Source organism: Homarus americanus, unplaced genomic scaffold (assembly GCF_018991925.1).
Source record: "Homarus americanus isolate GMGI-L3 unplaced genomic scaffold, GMGI_Hamer_2.0 scaffold2539, whole genome shotgun sequence".
Classification (NCBI taxonomy): domain Eukaryota; kingdom Metazoa; phylum Arthropoda; class Malacostraca; order Decapoda; family Nephropidae; genus Homarus; species Homarus americanus.
Window position 1 is genome coordinate 5,487,638 of NW_024725489.1, and position 20,713 is coordinate 5,508,350.

The 20,713-nt window shown below is 41.8% G+C and overlaps 3 protein-coding genes across 3 annotated transcripts; 2 read left to right on the forward strand and 1 right to left on the reverse strand.

Annotated features, from left to right (window-relative positions):
* Positions 1-382: 382 nt before the first annotated feature.
* LOC121865107 lies at positions 383-1,036 on the forward strand. The gene is made up of 2 exons (XM_042364436.1): positions 383-481; positions 794-1,036. Exons 1-2 carry the CDS (start codon positions 383-385, stop codon positions 1,034-1,036), a joined length of 342 nt encoding a protein of 113 aa, XP_042220370.1.
* A 2,163-nt stretch (positions 1,037-3,199) lies between these two features.
* Positions 3,200-5,339, forward strand: LOC121865108 (zinc finger Y-chromosomal protein-like). The gene is made up of 3 exons (XM_042364437.1): positions 3,200-3,301; positions 3,700-4,233; positions 5,268-5,339. Exons 1-3 carry the CDS (start codon positions 3,200-3,202, stop codon positions 5,337-5,339), a joined length of 708 nt encoding a protein of 235 aa, XP_042220371.1.
* Positions 5,340-6,708: 1,369 nt separating this feature from the next.
* On the reverse strand, positions 6,709-11,347 carry LOC121865109 (proline-rich protein 2-like). The gene is made up of 8 exons (XM_042364438.1): positions 11,335-11,347; positions 10,954-10,977; positions 9,767-10,001; positions 9,258-9,497; positions 8,669-8,896; positions 7,790-7,981; positions 7,277-7,474; positions 6,709-7,000 (listed from the first exon to the last, which is right to left on the reverse strand). The coding sequence occupies exons 1-8, from the start codon at positions 11,345-11,347 to the stop codon at positions 6,709-6,711; spliced, it is 1,422 nt and encodes a 473-aa protein (XP_042220372.1).
* Positions 11,348-20,713: the final 9,366 nt, after the last annotated feature.

Here is a 20,713-nt window from a genome sequence, read left to right on the forward strand (position 1 = left end):
CTAAGGCAGGTGCTGAACCCCTAAAGGGGACTAAGGCAGGTGCTGAACCCTTAAAGGTGGCTAAGGCAGGTGCTGAACCCCTAAAGGTGGCTAAGGCAGGTGCTGAACCCTTAAAGGTGGCTAAGGCAGGTGCTGAACCCTTAAAGGTGGCTAAGGCAGGTGCTGAACCCTTAAAGATGACTAAGGCAGGTGCTGAACCCTTAAAGGGGACTAAGGCAGGTGCTGAACCCTGCTAAGGCAGGTGCTGAACCCTTGACTAAGAGCAGGACTAAGGCAGGTGCTGAACCCTTAAAGGACTAAGAGCAGGTGCTGAACCCTTAAAGATGACTAAGGCAGGTGCTGAACCCTTAAGGGGACTAAGGCAGGTGCTGAACCCTTAAAGATGACTAAGGCAGTTGCTGAACCCTTAAAGGTGGCTAAGGCAGGTGCTGAACCAAAGATGACTAAGGCAGGTGCTGAACTTAAAGATGACTCAAGGCAGGTGCTGAACCCCTAAAGATGACTAAGGCAGGTGCTGAACCCTAAAGATGACTAAGGCAGGAACCCTTAAAGATGACTGCTGAACCCTTAGATGACTAAGCTGAACCCTTAAAGATGACTAAGGCAGGTGCTGAACCTTAAAGATGACTAAGGCAGGTGCTGAACCCTTAAAGATGACTAAGGCAGGCTGAACCCTTAAAGATGACTAAGGCAGGCAGGTGCTGAACCAAAGATGACTAAGGTGCTGAACCCTTAAAGATGACTAAGGCAGTTGCTGAACCCTTAAAAGATGACTTAGAAGGAACCCTTAAAGATGACTAAGGCAGGTGCTGAACCCTTAAAGATGACTAAGGCAGTTGCTGAACCCTTAAAGATGACTAAGGCAGGTGCTGAACCCTTAAAGATGACTAAGGCAGGTGCTGAACCCTTAAAGATGACTAAGGCAGTTGCTGAACCCTTAAAGATGACTAAGGCAGGTGCTGAACCCTTAAAGATGACTAAGGCAGTTGCTGAACCCCTAAAGGTGGCTAAGGCAGGTGCTGAACCCAAGTCTTAGCATTCAACAGCTAGTGAGTTGTCTTCGTTCCCATCCCTACCGACAGCTTAAAATTTATGAGCCTATACCCCCTTTTTTTTTGAGGGGGGTCCACTAATTTTCATCTTGATCGGTTTACCCTTAAGCCCTGGGTTAGGGTGCTGCTGGCAAGTACCCCCCCCCCTCCCTGCATGGGGATAAATCAAGAAAAATCAACTTCTCAAAATAATAATTTTTAACCTTTTTAAATGATAAAACAATAAAAAATAAGTCAGAAAAACTATATATTGACCCTCTAGAAACTTCTCTGGCTGTGCGGAGAGGGGGAAATAAGGAGACAGTGTTGGTTTGACGGCTGACGCTCGTGGTCCTTACGCGCTTAGCAGCTATTTTTAGCTTGTCTTTGTGTCTGAGGTGGTCAATAATACATATATTTACTGATCTAATAATTATTTGCGATAAATAATTCATTTAGAATGTTTTATTTGCATTATTTTTCATAAAATGTGCTTGGCAACATTCACCAGTTGGTCGCCTGTCTGCCGTTGTGTTTGGTAGAGCAAGTAATGCATAAAATACTGTAATAATAATTCCACAAATAAAAACATTTATAACATAATCATAGCATTTTCCAGTAATATTACACTACAATACAACTACACTACTTCTAGCAATGTTACTTTGATACAACATGATAAAATAGACAAACAATGAAAGTGAAACAAACAAAAGTAGGTAATTATGTTCAGGAAGCTTCCTTGTGGCCGAGGTATGGTGTGACAGGCAAATAGTCATACTGGAACCTGATAACCCGTGCTGGGCATTTAAACATTGGCGGGAATAAGCAGACGTCCTTGCCCATGGAGAACATGCGCTCCACGGCAGCACTAGAGGGGATGGGGGTGTTGTATTTGATGAACAACTCCCTCATGGCCTTGTTGGGGAAGGTGTCCTTGTCGAAGTTTTTTTTTAAGGTTTCTCCCCCGGGGAGGGGGGGGGGTCTCGACAGGGCCTGGAACAATTGGTCCTCCACATCATGGTCTTTGTCGTCTCCCTCACTGCTGCTCTCAGTCTCGTGCACGGGCTTCTCCACCAACCTGGACAGCTGGTTGGTGGCCTTTTTCCTGACTTGAAAATTGAAATCTGTAGAAAGCTGCGCAGGTGCGTGGGCGGCGGGTGCAGCAAAATTTTTCCCGATCATCTTTATAACAAGATAATTGAAAATCAAACTTGGAAAAATAAAAAATTTTAGAAGTTGACGAACAAATTAACGCTTGATGCTTGACGCTCCGCTCGGGTGAAAAGCTGACCGCATCACCAGTAGCGTCACCTGCCCAAAAAATTTATGCTGTCAGCGTTGGCATTAACAAAAAGTTGCCGCCGTCCATTGACGGCTTTAAATTAACGGCGTCAACATACAACACTGATTATAGCATACACAGAGTACTGTTATGTTTATTTACCTTGTGAGTGATGTTGAGTTCTTGCAAAGAGATGTCTAGTCTTTTATCTGTCAACAAATGGGTCTGCTATGAGTGGAGGTGGAGGGGCCAGGGAGAGGGCATGAGCCATTGCTGGCTGATAGCTTTGCCACTATTACTGTCTTCACTAATATCTCTCTCTTTTTCAGGATCATAATCACTGGCATATTCCTCTGAAAGCTTATCATCACTTTCTGAGTTCTCATTTTCAAACTCGTCTTCATTATCAGATGTGTAATGATGCCATGACTACAGACAATGAAGCATATCTTAACCACACAAAATACAAGAGAGTACTGGCCACTATCATGGCATCAGCTACATATTCAAACATCTAAGGGGGGTTGTTATAAAACGATTTTTCAAAAAACAATGTAATTGGTCGAGGAGGCAATATGAAAAGTGGGTGTGGATTGTCATGGGTGATTTTCAGGACGTTTCATTTTGTCAGTATTTCCCGAAACTATGTTGACATAACAGAAGAGTGTTGCTACCAAGTGGTGTATAACTAAGGCCTAGACTGTGCTTTCCTTCCATCTGAAAACATCCATGGCTTAGTGTGGTACGTGCACTCACAGTCAGCTGTCACGGTGTTATTTGGACACTAACGCGTATACCACATAACAAGATTTCTGTATAGAAAGAGTTATTAAGTTATCATAGTCAAGGTTTAGTTGTATTCAAATTCATAAGGACATCAAGAATGGTACAGATTGTAATGAATGTTAAAGAAAATATTTATTATGCCCAGATACCAGCACAGTCTCTTGACCACTACCCACACCACCTGGGACTTGAGGCAAATGTAACATACAGTAGAGAATCATGACAGTTACCAATTATTAACCCCTGAGTATGATGACTTAACCTTGAGTACAATGGCTTCACCCCTTAGAGAAAGTACAATGACTTAACCAACCCAACCCAACCCAACTTCACGTAATTCGCCCACCCCAGGTGAAATAAGCTGGGGTGGCTAATCTTCATGTGATCCATATTCCCTTCTCCATAGCAAAAATCGAAATACTGTATGAACTTGACTTGTTGAACCTGTCATTTCACAAAGCCTAGTAGTGCCTTCAGCAGCACATTGTTATTATTATTATTATTATTATTATTATTATTATTATTATTATTATTATTATTATTATTATTGTTTAAACAGGTTATCTTTTGTCTTAATATTATTGTTTGTGCCCACAGGGTGTGATGATAATGGAGGTTGAACCAGACATAGATGTTGATGATGATGGAACTGGGAGTCAGATGTCACTACCACAGAAACCAGCACAGCCACCACCCAATATAGTGTTTGACACAGATCCTGCCTTCTTCTCACCTGACGAAAAGTTAAAAGTTGGGGTCATCAGGGAGGAGGACGGGGCTCAGCTGTTTCTGTGCATGTACTGCCGAGCAAGGTGTGAATCTGCTCTGGCCCTCAAAATGCACGTGCGTGTGTATCACATGCCCGTGTTAGTATACGACAATGGGCTGGGCACCGTAGAGACTAGATATCGCATGGGCATTAAGTTACAAAATACCACGTGCACTGAGTTCTCCACCACAGAAAAGCCGTTTGCGTGTCTCTTCTGTGAATCTTCGTACAAACTCCAGAGCTCCCTCCAGTCACATTTCCGTGAACACCACAGCCCGCACAAGCCCTTCCAGTGTTTGGAGTGTAAGGAGGGTTTCAGAAGACCCATAGAGTTATCACGACATCGGCTGTACCGGTGCCCTGTAAGGAAAAATACTTCGTTTTCTTCATCCAAAAAGGAGAGGTGAAAACAGTTTTGAATACTGTGTGTTTTTAATTTAAAATTTTAAGCAAATTGTGTTTTATGTTCACTTATTTAATTATTTTTATTCAACAAATTTTCAAATAATAGTTTTAACACATATACGAGCCTAATGTTATTTTTTGGTATACTGTGTGTATATTGTTAGGTAAGTTAGCCAGTGTAAATTTCCTCCGAACAATATTATCCTAATACAGTGAAGCAGCCGTCAACCTGAAATTTACTTTACAAAGGATGTGAGTATTCCAAATATGAAAGTTAAGAATGCACTACATGAGAGTAAATGAGGAAAGGTAGAAGAATCAGGCAACTGGCTAAGTGACTGTGTGGTGGTAGTGGTGGTGGCTGTGGTGTGAGAGATGAGTTTATTTGTCTTCATGTGAGTTTGTGGAGAAGGTTATATGGTAAATGTAGGAGAATGATGTCACACTGAAAGGTTATTTGTACAGCACATTATAGTCTGGTTTTACGCGGTTAATAAAACCCATGGAGGTCCGCGTATAAAGCGAAACGCGTAAATAAAATAACAGAACATATGGGATTAATTGAAATAGAGACTGGGCCGACCGCCAGACTACCCTTTTTTTGGCTATCGCCGACACAATACTGTACATTGTAGTAAAAATAACATCTTAATTTTATGATGGTATGCACACACAATTAATATATAAGAGAAATATCAATAATATTGGGTTTTTTAACACTTATGTTAGTAGAAAAGATGGCTGGGCACACGGGGATGGGGGGTTGGTTCCGAGGCAGAGTGGTAGATTATTGGCCCTCGCCTGTCTCTCTATCCACCACATAGGCTATCAGGGCCTCCTCGTCAAACCCCTCGAAGTCCACATTCTCACCATCACTGACTTGGGCTGGCTGTGGTGGGTAGCGGGTGAAGAACTCGGTAATGTTTTGTTGATGGCCAGCATTGATGTGGTCGTGATACAGTTGAACATAGGGCTCCTGGCATTTCAACAGATGGTTATTAGACACTTCGTAGCGATGATTGACTGGGTCTTTGGCAAGGATGAGCTTCATTCTCTCAGCTAACTCGATGATTTCCTTCACATCAACATGTGTTAGTTTCTGCTCTTGTTGTTCTGTAACACCTCGCTGCTCACTGATGTCATCATCTTCTAACATCTCGTCCGCAGTCACCTCAGGTTGCCTGATTACCTCCAACGATGTCATCGTTGGTGGTCTCAGAGAAGCCTGCAGCTCTAACACCTTGTGCAGCCTCGCTTGCATTCTCCAATGCCACAGCAACAGACTGAGCCTCGCGGAAGCCATTGTGTAGAAAGAAAAAATAACACTGGTTCCTGGGCACAAGTGGATATACACAGAGACAGTGAGACTGACGTGGCGGTGGAGAGCGATTGTGGCGAGGGTGGCAAGGATAACTAGACCAATCACTGCACGCGACGGAGGGGGTGCGTGGGTGGTAAGGATACGTGGCCCAATCACAGTCCGTGGCGTCACTGGCACGAGTCTGACATCGGCGCCCAGTACCTTGCCCCACCGCTTGCTTCGTATATGATGGCATTTACCTCATAAATAATAATTATCGCTTCTGGACAGGTGCCACGTAAATGGCCGTCCGCGTTTAAAATATCCGCGTAAACTCAGACTATACTGTATACCTAATAATACTGAGTGTTAGAGAATAGTAATGAAGTACAGGTGACTAAGTGCAGGAATGTTCAAAAATTTATAAAATAACCAAACTGACACAAGTGCTATGGTTTCCTTAGACACATTTTGTTGACATGGAGGCGCATAGTGAAGATTAAATATGTAACAGGGAGGTAGTGATGTGGAAGTGTGGTGAACCAGTGAACAATTCCAGACATCAAGGACTTAAGGGGTAATAGCTGAAGAAAGAAAAAAATATTTGATCCAGAAATGACAGGTTGTGAAATATCCCCAAATGTAAACTCTCAACAAAAACTTCTCCTACACCTGGGCGCGATGGATGTGAGAGCAAACAGAATGGGGCTTGTCATTTAGGAATGGTTTCAGATTCTTCGTTCGTTTTTCAGATTGCATATTGCTTATAGCGTAAGGGAGGTTTTTGGTGAGAGTGTACCTGTGTGGTAATTAAACATTTCCTGCAGTGACAATTATGGAGCACTTTAAAACAAGGAACAATTAAAATACACTGTACTGACATTGATTGATTTTTTGCTGATGTAATTGTGGGGTCACTTGATCCCTGTGGTTCCTCCTGGTAACTCTGTCTGAATGGTCACTTGATCCCTGTGGTTCCTCCTGGTAACTCTGTCTGGATCGTCACTTGGTCCCTGTGGCTCCTCCTGGTAACTCTGTCTGAATGGTCACTTGATCCCTGTGGTTCCTCCTGGTAACTCTGTCTGGATGGTCACTTGGTCCCTGTGGCTCCTCCTGGTAACTCTGTCTGGGGTCACTTGGTCCCTGTGGCTCCTCCTGGTAACTCTGTCTGGATCATCACTTGGTCCCTGTGGCTCCTCCTGGTAACTATGTCTGGATGGTCACTTGGTCCCTGTGGTTCCTCCTGGTAACTCTTTGGATGGTCACCTGGTCCCTGTGGTTCCTCCTGGTAACTCTGGATGGTCACTTGATCCCTGTGGCTCCTCTTGTGCTCTCTGTGGATCATACTTGGTCCCTGTGGCTCCTCCTGGTAACTCTGTCTGAATGGGTCACTTGGTCCCTGTGGCTCCTCCTGGTAACTCTGTCTGAATGGTCACTTGATCCCTGTGGCTCCTCCTGGTAACTCTGTCTGGATCGTCACTTGGTCCCTGTGGCTCCTCCTGGTAACTCTGTCTGAATGGTCACTTGATCCCTGTGGTTCCTCCTGGTAACTCTGTCTGGATGGTCACTTGGTCCCTGTGGCTCCTCCTGGTAACTCTGTCTGGATCGTCACTTGATCCCTGTGGTTCCTCCTGGTAACTCTGTCTGAATGGTCACTTGATCCCTGTGGTTCCTCCTGGTAACTCTGTCTGGATGGTCACTTGGTCCCTGTGGCTCCTCCTGGTAACTCTGTCTGGATCGTCACTTGGTCCCTGTGGCTCCTCCTGGTAACTCTGTCTGAATGGTCACTTGATCCCTGTGGTTCCTCCTGGTAACTCTTTGGATGGTCACCTGGTCCCTGTGGCTCCTGGTAACTCTGGATGGTCACTTGGTCCTGTGGCTCCTCCTGGTAACTCTGTCTGAATGGTCACTTGATCCCTGTGGCTCCTCCTGGTAACTCTGTCTGGATCTCACTTGGTCCCTGTGGCTCCTCCTGGTAACTCTGTCTGAATGGTCACTTGATCCCTGTGGTTCCTCCTGGTAACTCTGTCTGGATGGTCACTTGGTCCCTGTGGCTCCTCCTGGTAACTCTGTCTGGATCGCCACTTGATCCCTGGGTTCCTCCTAACTCTGTCTGAATGGTCACTTGATCCCTGTGGTTCCTCCTGGTAACTCTGTCTGGATGGTCACTTGGTCCCTGTGGCTCCTCCTGGTAACTCTGTCTGGATCGTCACTTGGTCCCTGTGGCTCCTCCTGGTAACTCTGTCTGAATGGTCACTTGATCCCTGTGGTTCCTCCTGGTAACTCTTTGGATGGTCACCTGGTCCCGTGGCTCCTGGTAACTGTCTGGATCGTCACTTGGTCCCTGTGGCTCCTGGTAACTGTCTGGATCGTCACTTGGTCCCTGTGGTCTCTGGTAACTCTGTCTGGATGGTCACTTGGTCCCTGTGGCTCCTCCTGGTAACTCTGTCTGGATGGTCACTTGGTCCCTGTGGTTCCTCCTGGTAACTCTGTCTGGATGGTCACTTGGTCCCTGTGGCTCCTCCTGGTACTCTGTCTGGGGTCACTTGGTCCCTGTGGCTCCTCCTGGTAACTGTCTGATCGTCACTTGGTCCCTGTGGCTCCTCCTGGTAACTCTGTCTGATGGTCACTTGTCCCTGGCTCCTCCTGTAACTCTGTCTGGGGTCACTTGGTCCTGTGGCTCCTCCTGGTAACTCTGTCTGGATGGTCACTTGGTCCCTGTGGCCTCCTGGTAACTCTGTCTGGATGGTCACTTGGTCCCTGTGGCTCCTCCTGGTAACTCTGTCTGGGGTCACTTGGTCCCTGTGGCTCCTCCTGTAACTCTGTCTGGATGGTCACTTGGTCCCTGTGGTTCCTCCTGGTAACTCTGTCTGGATGGTCACTTGGTCCCTGTGGCTCCTCCTGGTAACTCTGTCTGGGGTCACTGGTCCCTGTGGCTCCTCCTGGTAACTATGTCTGAATGGTCACTTGATCCCTGTGGCTCCTCCTGGTAACTATGTCTGGATGGTCACTTGGTCCTGTGGTTCCTCCTGGTAACTCTTTGGATGGTCACCTGGTCCCTGTGGTTCCTCCTGGTAACTCTGGATGGTCACTTGGTCCCTGTGGCTCCTGGTAACTCTGTCTGAATGGTCACTTGATCCCTGTGGCCTCCTGGTAACTCTGTCTGGACGTCACTGGTCCCTGTGGCTCCTCCTGGTAACTCTGTCTGAATGGTCACTTGATCCCTGTGGTTCCTCCTGGTAACTCTGTCTGGATGGTCACTTGGTCCCTGTGGCTCCTGGTAACTCTGTCTGGATCGCCACTTGATCCCTGTGTTCCTCCTGGTGCAACTCTGTCTGAATGGTCACTTGATCCCTGTGGTTCCTCCTGGTAACTCTGTCTGGATGGTCACTTGGTCCCTGTGGCCTCCTGGTAACTCTGTCTGATCGTCACTTGGTCCCTGTGGCTCCTCCTGGTAACTCTGTCTGAATGGTCACTTGATCCCGTGGTTCCTCCTGGTAACTCTTTGGATGGTCACCTGGTCCCTGTGGCTCTGGCTAACTGTCTGGATCGTCACTTGGTCCCTGTGGCTCCTGGTAACTGTCTGGATCGTCACTTGGTCCCTGTGGCTCCTCCTGGTAACTCTGTCTGGATGGTCACTTGGTCCCTGTGGCTCCCTGGTAACTCTGTCTGGATGGTCACTTGGTCCCTGTGGTTCCTCCTGGTACTCTGTCTGGATGGTCACTTGGTCCCTGTGGCTCCTCCTGGTAACTCTGTCTGGGGTCACTTGGTCCCTGTGGCTCCTCCTGGTAACTGTCTGGATCGTCACTTGGTCCTGTGGCTCCTCCTGTAACTCTGTCTGGATGGTCACTTGGTCCCTCCTCCTCCTGGTAACTCTGTCTGGGGTCACTTGGTCCCTGTGGCTCCTCCTGGTAACTCTGTCTGGATGGTCACTTGGTCCCTGTGGCTCCTCCTGGTAACTCTGTCTGGATGGTCACTTGGTCCCTGTGGCTCCTCCTGTAACTCTGTCTGGGGTCACTTGGTCCCTGTGGCTCCTCCTGGTAACTCTGTCTGGATGGTCACTTGTCCCTGTGGTTCCTCCTGGTAACTCTGTCTGGATGGTCACTTGGTCCCTGTGGCTCCTCCTGTAACTCTGTCTGGGGTCACTTGGTCCCTGTGGCTCCTCCTGGTAACTCTGTCTGGATGGTCACTTGGTCCCTGTGGCTCCTCCTGGTAACTGTCTGGGGTCACTTGTCCCTGTGGTTCCTCCTGGTAACTCCTTGATCGTCACTGGTCCCTGTGGTTCCTCCTGGTAACTCTCTGGATCGTCACTTGGTCCCTGTGGTTCCTCCTGGTAACTGTCTGGATGGTCACTTGGTCCCTGTGGCTCCCCTGGTAACTCTGTCTGGGTCACTTGATCCCTGTGGTTCCTCCTGGTAACTCTGTCTGAATGGTCACTTGATCCCTGTGGTTCCTCCTGGTAACTCTGTCTGGATCGTCACTTGGTCCCTGTGGCTCCTCCTGGTAACTCTGTCTGAATGGTCACTTGATCCCTGTGGTTCCTCCTGGTAACTCTGTCTGGATGGTCACTTGGTCCCTGTGGTTCCTCCTGGTAACTCTGTCTGGATGGTCACTTGGTCCCTGTGGTTCCTCCTGGTAACTCTCTGGATGGTCACTTGGTCCCTGTGGCTCCTCCTGGTAACTCTGTCTGGATGGTTTACATTGGCTGACCTATTGTCTTACTAATTTACCTCATTCAATTTCTTTATCTGTAATATAAATCTAGGTAAAACTTGGATTATCTAAACATTAAACTGCTTCCCCATCATCTTATTTCACTTGATGATTAACCACCATAATGCTGTAGGGGGGTGTAGGTTAGCATTAGGGTGGCACTGTTAATGTGGAATAAGCTAGGGTGGCTGATCTTCAGGTGATCCTAGAAATCTTATCATTTATATATATTACAGGCGTCCCCCGCATTACGGAAGGGTTGCGTCCCTGGAAAATTGACCGTATAGCGAAATTCCGTAACGCGAAACCTATTTTCCCATTGACTTCCATTATAAAACTGGAGATGCGTTCCTAAGGAATTTTTTTCGGCCCCAAAAAAGTAATTCAAGCACTTTTTTAATGAAAATAAACATTTAAAACATACAATACAGTACATTAAATAATTTATGATATACCTTCTTAAAACATCAAGTTTACTATTCAATGTATTGCCTTTGCGGCTTCTTTTTGCACTACTGCGGTCACTTCCACTTGATGGCCTCTTTCCAGTCATCTTGAATAAGGGTAATGCACTGTACTGTACTTACTGTATGTTTGTAAAAGTTAAATCCAACTGCTGGGCCGAGAAACATGCGCACACACTGGATGTAAACAATGGACTGACTTCGCGTGGCGATGCCACGCTTGGCTGTAACAAACACCAAGAAATCCACACCAAACAAATTATAATTTTTAACACAAAATTTTAATTTTATTAGTGATTTTTTTTAATTGTTAAAATTTACCGCAATTTCCGTAAGGGCGGATTTACGGGCCGTGTCGCGAAATTATTGGTCATAATTTACAAATTCCGTAAGAGTGAAATTCCGCAACCCTGGATTCCGTAACGCGGGGGATGCCTGTATTGGTTTGAATGACACGAAAGTTTTATGATGAGGGGTGGACTTTTGTCAGCCAGGGAAGCTTAGATTAACCATGCAGGTGTTGTTTCTCTTCCTCCTCCACCACACCACACACTATCCTTACTTCCTTGTGTGTACTGTACCTATCTGAAGCATCCCTCATATACTGCAATGTACAGTCCCCTTCACTGGTACATTTACAGGGGCTCATCAGGTTTTGTGCAGTGTGGCAGTGTTGTGTTTGTTTACATTCGACAGAAGGAACTTCACAGTAGTAAACATACCTGTACTATGGAATCAAATTAAAATAATATTAAAACAAATGCAGTTATCTCAATAATATGATTTGTGGAATGTTGATATGTTGAGCCCCTGTAAAAGCACTAGTGAAAGGACTGTACATAATATTTCATAGTGGAAATGCCAAATTTTAACAATAATTTTTTATTTCTTTTTTTTTTAAGTTATCAAGAAAATAAGTTTTGAAATTACAGTAAATATATTTGTATGTTTGAGGAACTTAGGTAGATATATTGAAATTGACTTAAAAACAAACCAACATGATATTCAATGTAGTGGATATGCAGTTTAGGTTTGAAATAGTTCTGAAGATTGTGAAGAGACAGAAGTACAGTGTGTACGATTTTACATGAAACAAATGTACAGTAACACATCAAGAGTTCTTTGAAAATTTTGCAGTCTTTTGTAGATACTAGCTGTAAAAACACACAATTTAAAAAAGGGGATATAGTAAAATAAGTTTGATGTTATGTCAGGGTGATTTGCACTTTTGTTGTACTTAAACCTGTGAATGTCATAAACCCAACACTATATTGAGCCTCAGTCTAGGGCAGTGGCTCTTACACTATGTGGAGCTGCACCCTGCTAAGACTAACCTTAACCCTGGTGTCCCTCAAAGACTAACCCTCACTCAACCTGTGGTGTCCCTCAAAGACTAACCCTCACTCAACCTGTGGTGTCCCTCAAAGACTAACCCTCACTCAACCTGTGGTGTCCCTCAAAGACTAATCCTCACTCAACCTGTGGTGTCCCTCAAAGACTAACCCTCACTCAACCTGTGGTGTCCCTCAAAGACTAACCCTCACTCAACCTGTGGTGTCCCTCAAAGACTAACCCTCACTCAACCTGTGGTGTCCCTCAAAGACTAACCCTCACTCAACCTGTGGTGTCCCTCAAAGAACAACCTTTAGCAACTGCCCCTGAACCCTATGGAATTAAAAAAATAAGTAAATGAGGATATAAAAACAGACAAAAACATTAAAAATAAATAAATTGGGAATACTGTTTGCAGGATGTTTCAGAAAAACGTATACTGTACACAGTGTCTTAAAGCATTTCACAGAGATCACATGAATACTTGTACTGTATTAATTACAACAGCAACATTGTCCTCATTTGTCAGTATGCAAGGTTTCCCACAAGCATTCACACAATCTCTAGGAAAATGTGTATACATTTTTATGAGATGCCTTGTTTATTATACTGTATACCGAGTCAGTTGTGTTCAACTCTTTCCCAAGCTTTCATTGCCACTAGGCTAAGAACTGCTGGTGTAGGGTGTGTGAGCTAGAGAGGGTCTACTGTAGAATGACTGATAGTATGATGTGTGTGACCACCATGTATAGCATTGTCCATAATTTCTTTCGTCAAAATGTGAAGATTTCCTCCTAGATATATGAGGAAATATTGTGTATGTGTGATAGGGATCGGTTATGAGATTCTGATGTGGAATATTACATTTTTTATTTGAAATAGAAGTACATTACTGTACCATAATAGATGATTAGCATGAGTAGATAGCTGGTATACAGGTTTTCTCAAAGAAATTTATACACTCCACCTTACAATTTTACCTGGCAATCGCGTGAGTGCTTGTTGGTGTGCGAGGTCTCCCAGAACAGAGAGAAACGTCACACAACAGGTGAGGATAATGTTGCTGGTGTAATACAAGTGTTCAGGTGATTGCCGTGAAAATCTGTAAGGCAGTGTGTTGTATTTTCTGAGAGATGTTGTACTGTATGTATACTGTAGATGTTAACATGATATAGATCTATAAATTTCGATATAATAAAATCAGTGTCTAAACAAATATAAATGAGATAATATAGACCTTAACATTAAATGGTTATGTAAGTTGGACACAAGATAAATGTACCTAATTATATAGTTAATTGCATCTAATAGACATAAAGATTTTGGCCTGAAATAGACATGCATTCCAAATTTTCACGGTAGCTTAGTGTTCCATCGCTTAACTCGTATAGTATAGTACAGTATAGTACACTTGAACTGACAGGGTGATGTTTTGTGTGTTCCCAGGTACAGGAAGTGACGTGATTCAGCATCGTGTAGGACCTTCCATATGCTGTACACTGTACCAAGTTAAACCAAGACACCTGGGATGCACTTGCCGACTTGCACCAACGACATGGGAAACAATCTCGCCTAATATTAAAGAAAAACAAAAAAGGAAAAAAGAGACATCAACTTTTGTATTAATCACATAATGAAAGTCTTTTTTTTTATCTTGCTCACTGGATTTTTTTTATTTGTTAATTTTTTTTTAAGGGGTAAGTTGACTTTTTTTGCTGTATATAATCAATGGAAGATCCTCGGTGTCATCCTGAATACCTAATGATGATTTATTTGCCATAGATGAATCACTTAGATATTCTTTATTATTATTATTTTGTTTTCGTTTTTTGTTTTTCCAGAGCTGCTAAAACCCATAACCCAGGTGTATAAACTCCCTCTTCCCCTACCCCCCACAGAGCGAATCCCATGTTATGTATATAAGTAATGTTTGTGCCATTGAATACAGATTTGTGGATGGTAAGCAGTAAATGACCTGTGTGTGTACTGACAAAGGTTCATACAGTGAATGTGGTTCATAACTGATGATTGAAGAGGACTTATTAAGCCCAGGCACAAGAACTGACTTACTTAAATAAAATCAAAATTGCAAAGACAATACCTTAACTAGATAGGTTCACTTAGTAACTTTTAGGAGATAAAGTTAAGGTAGAAAATATTTTCCCCCAAAAGTTCCTCTATTTTAATTTTATTTGGTGGTAAGTGACTGAAGATAGTCAAGATACTGTACTGTACTTTATTCTTCAAGTAATATTGATGTTACTTCTGTAAAAAAAAATTTTACTTGAGATTAATTCAAACAGTTTCTGTCTTCTTACATCATCAGCTATGAGGAGGAGGATTCACATGTGTGTCTCCAGCTCCTGCACTCATAACTTACACGTGAAACACACATCCGGTGAGCTAATGTGTGTGTGTGTGTGTGTATGTACTGTACAGGGTTTACACTATAAAGTAACTGCTGGTGTGGCTGACCAGTTTTATACATTATGGCCTAGACCAGTTTATGTGTTTGATGTAAACTAGCCTCGGCCAGACACGACTAGGGGGTGTTACTGGCCTAGACCAGAATATGTCCAGGTAAAAGATGGTCAGGATATAATCTGTCTTGTTACACGATCCATGTTCACTGTTTTATTTGACTTTTGGGTTGGTTTATAATTAATTTATCTGAAAAATAGGTAAATTATTTATTCAGATTTTAATAATATTACTGTATTAATGTTTTAAACACACGTGACCTTGTATAGTCACTCAAGAGTCAGAGTACTGTACATTAGTTTGTCTCATTGATTTAGTGACTCACACTACCTAACTATGGTCTCTTGATTCCCAGCCTCTTTATATCACTTATGGGCCGGTACCTCCATAATTAGTGACAGCCTCGGGCATTTTCTACATTTGATGAAATTGTGGGTCAGTGGTTAAAAATTTAACATGCTTCATGTCTCTTGGTGGCAAATGTACAGTCAGCAAAAAGGTATCTAGACCCCGTGGTCCTGTGGAATTGAAATTGAACAATAACTTAAGATACATTGATGTATGGGGGAGTTTGGTACCTCTGACATTAGTTAACCCTTCCTCATACAATGTTCTGTGATAAAAGTTTATAAAATAATACCACAAATAATATACTGATGACATTAATCATTCATGTGCAATGTATAATGGTATTTCAATGATGAATAAATATTGATATACATATTTGTTTAACTCAGAAGGGTTGTTGTAATCCTCGAGATGAGTTGTGAGTTCACAGATATTGTGTATGGGAGAAAATCACTAGAAAATAAAAGGGTTGACAAAAATAAATTGTGAATAATGATGATAGTGTTTATATTTTGTTTTTATCTTAAGATAAAGTAAGTGTTAGTAAATCATAAAGTTTAATTATCTGTTAATGACAATACTGTAGCTGTTATTAGGATATCGTTATTTTGTTTGAGGGAAATAGACAAAATACGTACACATTCTCCATTATTATGAGGATGAACGTGAAGCAGAACTGGTGGGCCAGGGTTATACAGTACTGTATGATATTAGTGTGAGGTCCAGCTTTTATTCTTTTAGTTAAGCATGACTTAGTAGTTGGGGCCACAAGCACCCACACATAGTGGATGGCAGGAACATCAATGCCGAAACCTCAAAGGGAACACTTGATGCTTCACAATAAAGAACCATTTATTTTCTACATACTACCAAGATAACATTACACACGTAATTCATAGAGACAGAATAGATATGGAATTATCTTGAAATGTGATTATAGCAACATTGCTATACAAGAGCAGCAGCGGCCTACCAGTACATGACGATAACAATACGAGTAGGAATCTTTGCTCGGTGTCTCGGATTATTATGCACAGCAGGGGTCAGGATACTTTTGTTGACTGTACATCTTTTATCGAGAATTTACAAACAAATACCAAGATGAAATTTAAAAAAAAAATTCAGGCTTTTTGTTATGCTTCATATTGGCTTGTAGATGAAACATACTTAGTTTATGCTGTTGTAGTAAGGTTAATATCACCTCAGAATTGTCATGTATCTGAACTTGGACTTAAGTAAGCCCCCAGAACTGGAACCTTATTTAACTTAACACTCTTGGGGTCTTCATGCGCATACACGCCGATGGATGAATTTATTGCCTTAGGGGTCTTCATACATGAAAATGGGTGAAAAAAAATTTGGCTGTGGCTATATATCACTTACATACTCCTGGGAGCTTCCTTGCCTGTGTGCACTCATCACTGCAGTCATCAGTGTTGCCATGTCAGAGAAAAATAATTCTAAGAAAATTTTGAAATCCCCAGTTAGTGCCATTGTGCATTGAAATATACAGTATGCTAACTTTTTTGCCACTGTTCTTCTATAATTATTTAGTGCTAAACATAAAAGGATTATAAAGGAACCAATATCATGTTCTTAGCACATATAATAATGATGTCATATATACAAAATTTTCTTTAACCCTTTCACAGCAGGAGGCTACCCTAAGCTGAATAAAATGGCAGGTGCGTGACACACTGTAAAAGGGTTAATGTACAGTACTGATATTTTTTCTTCACATATTATGAAAAACACATTTCATCGTGATTATCTAACTCTATTTATAGATGATTTACTTGTAGTTTTCATGGTACAACTTCATGTTTCTATCCCAAGCCGGCCTTCTGCACAAGCTTTGAGTTTTATCTATTAACGTTTAAATGGTTTTTATGAATGTTTGATGCTATTTATATTTATGTTTTTTACCCTGCATTATTTTAAGTCTACTGAGCTTTTAATTCGGCGACATATGACTTAAGCTGTTGCGTCGCCCGGGATGTACACATGCTATGACTAATAATGTAGAGGTATTGTATCTGACATGCCTGTGTGTAGTGTGTGTGGGAGAACAGAACCTGGGCAGCTAAGTCCTGAGTGTGTTAAGTTACCCTTATTGTAACATGACCTTAACCAAACACAACTAGCCCTAAACCTAGCCAAACTTAACCCAAACTGAACCTGCTTAACCAGTCAAACTTACCTCTAACATAGCCTAATTAACCTAGCCAAACTTACCCCTAACAGAGCCTAATTAACTTAGCCAATGCCAATGTTTTACTATGAAACTTTGGGCTTAGGTACAGGTATTAGTTGGCCCTTGTGAGCCTTTTCAGTTTAGTTCAGTCAGGGAAGTGTTTGTATTGCTACCATGTCAAATGATATCTGGTCTCATTTCTATTTATTTAGTAATATGTAAATGTTTATTAAAAAAAAATATTCTTATAAATGTTTCATCACTAAAATTTCATTGTAGATAATTTTAAGTTACTGCTTTGGTTATATACTGTACATGTAGTAGAAACTGTGTCAGCTCTGAAGGTTGTACTGTACAGTGGCTTATTGTTCCTGTGTAAGGGGTGTTTTGTTTTACCTCAGAAAGGTCTTGGCACATTTATACCATATTTCTCCAAGCTTTTTACCTACCAGTTTATTATTTCAGTCAGGAATAGACCTTGATACAGTACGGTACTTGTCATAAACTGACAAGGGGCCGGGGAAGACCATCAACCACAGCTTGAGAATGATAGATGGTAAGATTAGAACTGCAGTCTTCAGATATGTTGATAACCTTTTAACTCTACATTGACTATGGCTGAATATGGTCCTAACACCTTGAGAAAAAAGGTCTTAGCTTCCCTTAAACACACACACACACACACACAGTACACACACATACAGTACAATACACGTACAGATGCATACACACCCACACCTCTTTATGTCACCTTGTAATAATGGACATTTGTGTTCTGATATGGAGAGAATTGCAATACTGTTCTATACCTTAGAGAATATATTTGTTTAAACCTTTCCTTGTCTAATATTTTTGGGGGGAGATTGATCCTCTGTAAGGTGTCTGGGTGTTGAATAAGTTTGTCTTAAGCATTAGCTGAGTTGTGATCATGTTAACTATCATCAAAGAGTAACTCAAATTATTGTGCCTGACTTAACCTCTTCTACAGCACATAGTCTGGTTAACTTGATTCAGTATGTACTCTTGAAGTCATAAGTTCATTGGCCTTCTCTGCAACAGTTACGGTGATGACGTTTTAAAGACTTGTACTGAAGCATGTGAAAGTTTGAATAAAATCTCTGAATCTTATACAGCATAGGATTGAATTTCTACTGCATTAAAGTATGAAAATTTTTAATAGTTTACCCACTGAGCATTCTAACTTCTGTATTGTCAATAAAAAAAAATAAAAAAATCTCTAAAAATCACAAGACCAGATGGTAGAGAGACTCATCAGTGAGTTGTTTATTCATCCTGGGATTAAAATTTAGCTGTGTAAATTAAATGTACTTACTTAATGATCTAATGTGATATTTTATTAATAGTTACCCCTTTGAATATTTCCACTTGTGAATGTTATATTTTTGTTAGTGTTAAATTTATGACATTATACTTCATTGCCAAAACTCTATGTATGATTTCTGTAAACTAACCCTAAACTTATAATGTTCGTCAGAGGTAATTGGTGAATATACTCTACCAATATTTTGATGGTAATGTTGAAGTGTGAGTTTGAATTTTAAATGTTTGGTTGTATAGATGATGATGTGAGAAGGTTGAACAGACAGGCTACTGAGTGAGAGCTTTAGTGGAGGTTCTGTGGAGGGGGTTGAAGAGGTACAGTTCACTCACCCACAAAAGACCCTGTCACTTCGCCCCCTGAACCCCAAGATTCAAACTCATGAACCCAAAGCTGTAGATACTGATGCATTATTCTGTCCATAAATGCTGCTAATTCACGAGTCTGTATCTCTGGGTTGGTGGTTCAGGGGGAGAAGCGACGGGACATTTTTGGGTGACTACCTTGTGATGTAGGTTTATAAAGTGCAAAGAAAAGTGTTAAAAGAAAGCTGGAATCAATAGACGATCTACAAACTATAAAAAGCTTAGAAGTTAAATAGAAATGATGTTAATTGGTTTTATAGCACTTTATTCTCTCAGTGCCTCCCCTTCCTATGAAATGTGACTCTTTTCCTTCATTCTTAATCACATATCTTAACACACATACTTCAGCAAGTTCAACTACATTCTTTTATTTTTAACTCACTTCTCAAGAATGTGAATCAAGGTTATAATATTGTTCAGTGATTTTAATGGACTTTTAACAGATCAGTATTACATTATATTGTTTTAAAGGTTCTGGGAGAAGAAAAATGTGAAGATGGAAGAACACGTTTTTGCTTCTATTGTTTACACTGTCAACCATAGATAAGTGATGTTCCTGGTCACAATGAACCAAGAGAGTACAGTATTGTGTATTGAGATAATTCACTAAATAGGCACAATCTTCCAGCATGTCAGGACAAAGTGAAAAGTTGTTGGGAAACTTGCCCGTCTGTAAAGCTCCGAGCGTGTTGGTACAGTTCTTACAAGCTTTTGTGCTGTAGGAAAAGCCTTATAACATCGATGATAACGACGTACTGTATCCAAAGAAAGTACGGTGAAGTATCTGCCCTGAAGGTGTCATGTTGCTGGCACCGTCATCGACAAAGGAAATTCTCGGTATACATCAACACCTAACAAACCAGCAAAGTTCTGTACCACAACCACAGATCAAATCTTTGTTACAAGAACTTTATGTGATGTCTATACAGGGATTAAAACCGACAACTCTGGGCTGGATTTACAGTCTACTAGATGTCTTTATTTATGTTTGTGTGAAGAAAAAATTAATAACTATAATTTATTAATATGGAGAAGTTTTTATTTTATATACCAGGAAACCAACAAAAAACTTTAATTTTATAAAGGGATATTTTTTACGGTTCTGAGAAATATGTTGCTTAATTATTCCATTACTTCAATGTATAGAAAGAAGAATAAGGAGTAATACTGAGACCTGAGGGAGAAAGATTCTTGGTCACTCATAACAATAGTTGAAGTGGTGACTCTGTTGTGAGTGAATATTGCTGAGGAAGTGACACTATGAACAGCATGGCCACCACCAGTAACAACATGGCCACCACCAACTTTAACAACATGACCACCACCAACAGTAATAACAACAACATGGCCACTACCAACAGTAATAACATGGCCACCACCAACTATAACAACATGGCCACCACCAACAGTAACAACATGGCCACTACCAACAATAACAACATGGCCACTACCAACTATAATAACATGGCCACCACCAACAGTAACAACATGGCCACCACCAACAGTAACAACATGGCCACCACCAACTATACAACATGGCCACCACCAACAGTAACAACATGGCCACTACCAACAATAACAACATGGCCACTACCAACTATAATAACATGGCCACCACCAACAGTAACAACATGGCCACTACCAACTGTAACAACAACAATATGGCCACTACCAACTAACAACATGGTCACCCACAACAATATAGCCACTACCAACTAACAACATGGTCACCCACAACAATATGGCCATCAAAAAACAATATTTAGCATTAGCTTATCCATAACAGCGTAGTAATAATTATTTAACCTTTTATGACTGGGACTCGTTAGGTCATTTCACATTGACTTGGTAGAACCTCAGTGTGGGGGGGAGGTACTGTAGGGTGGAGGCACAGGGGTGAG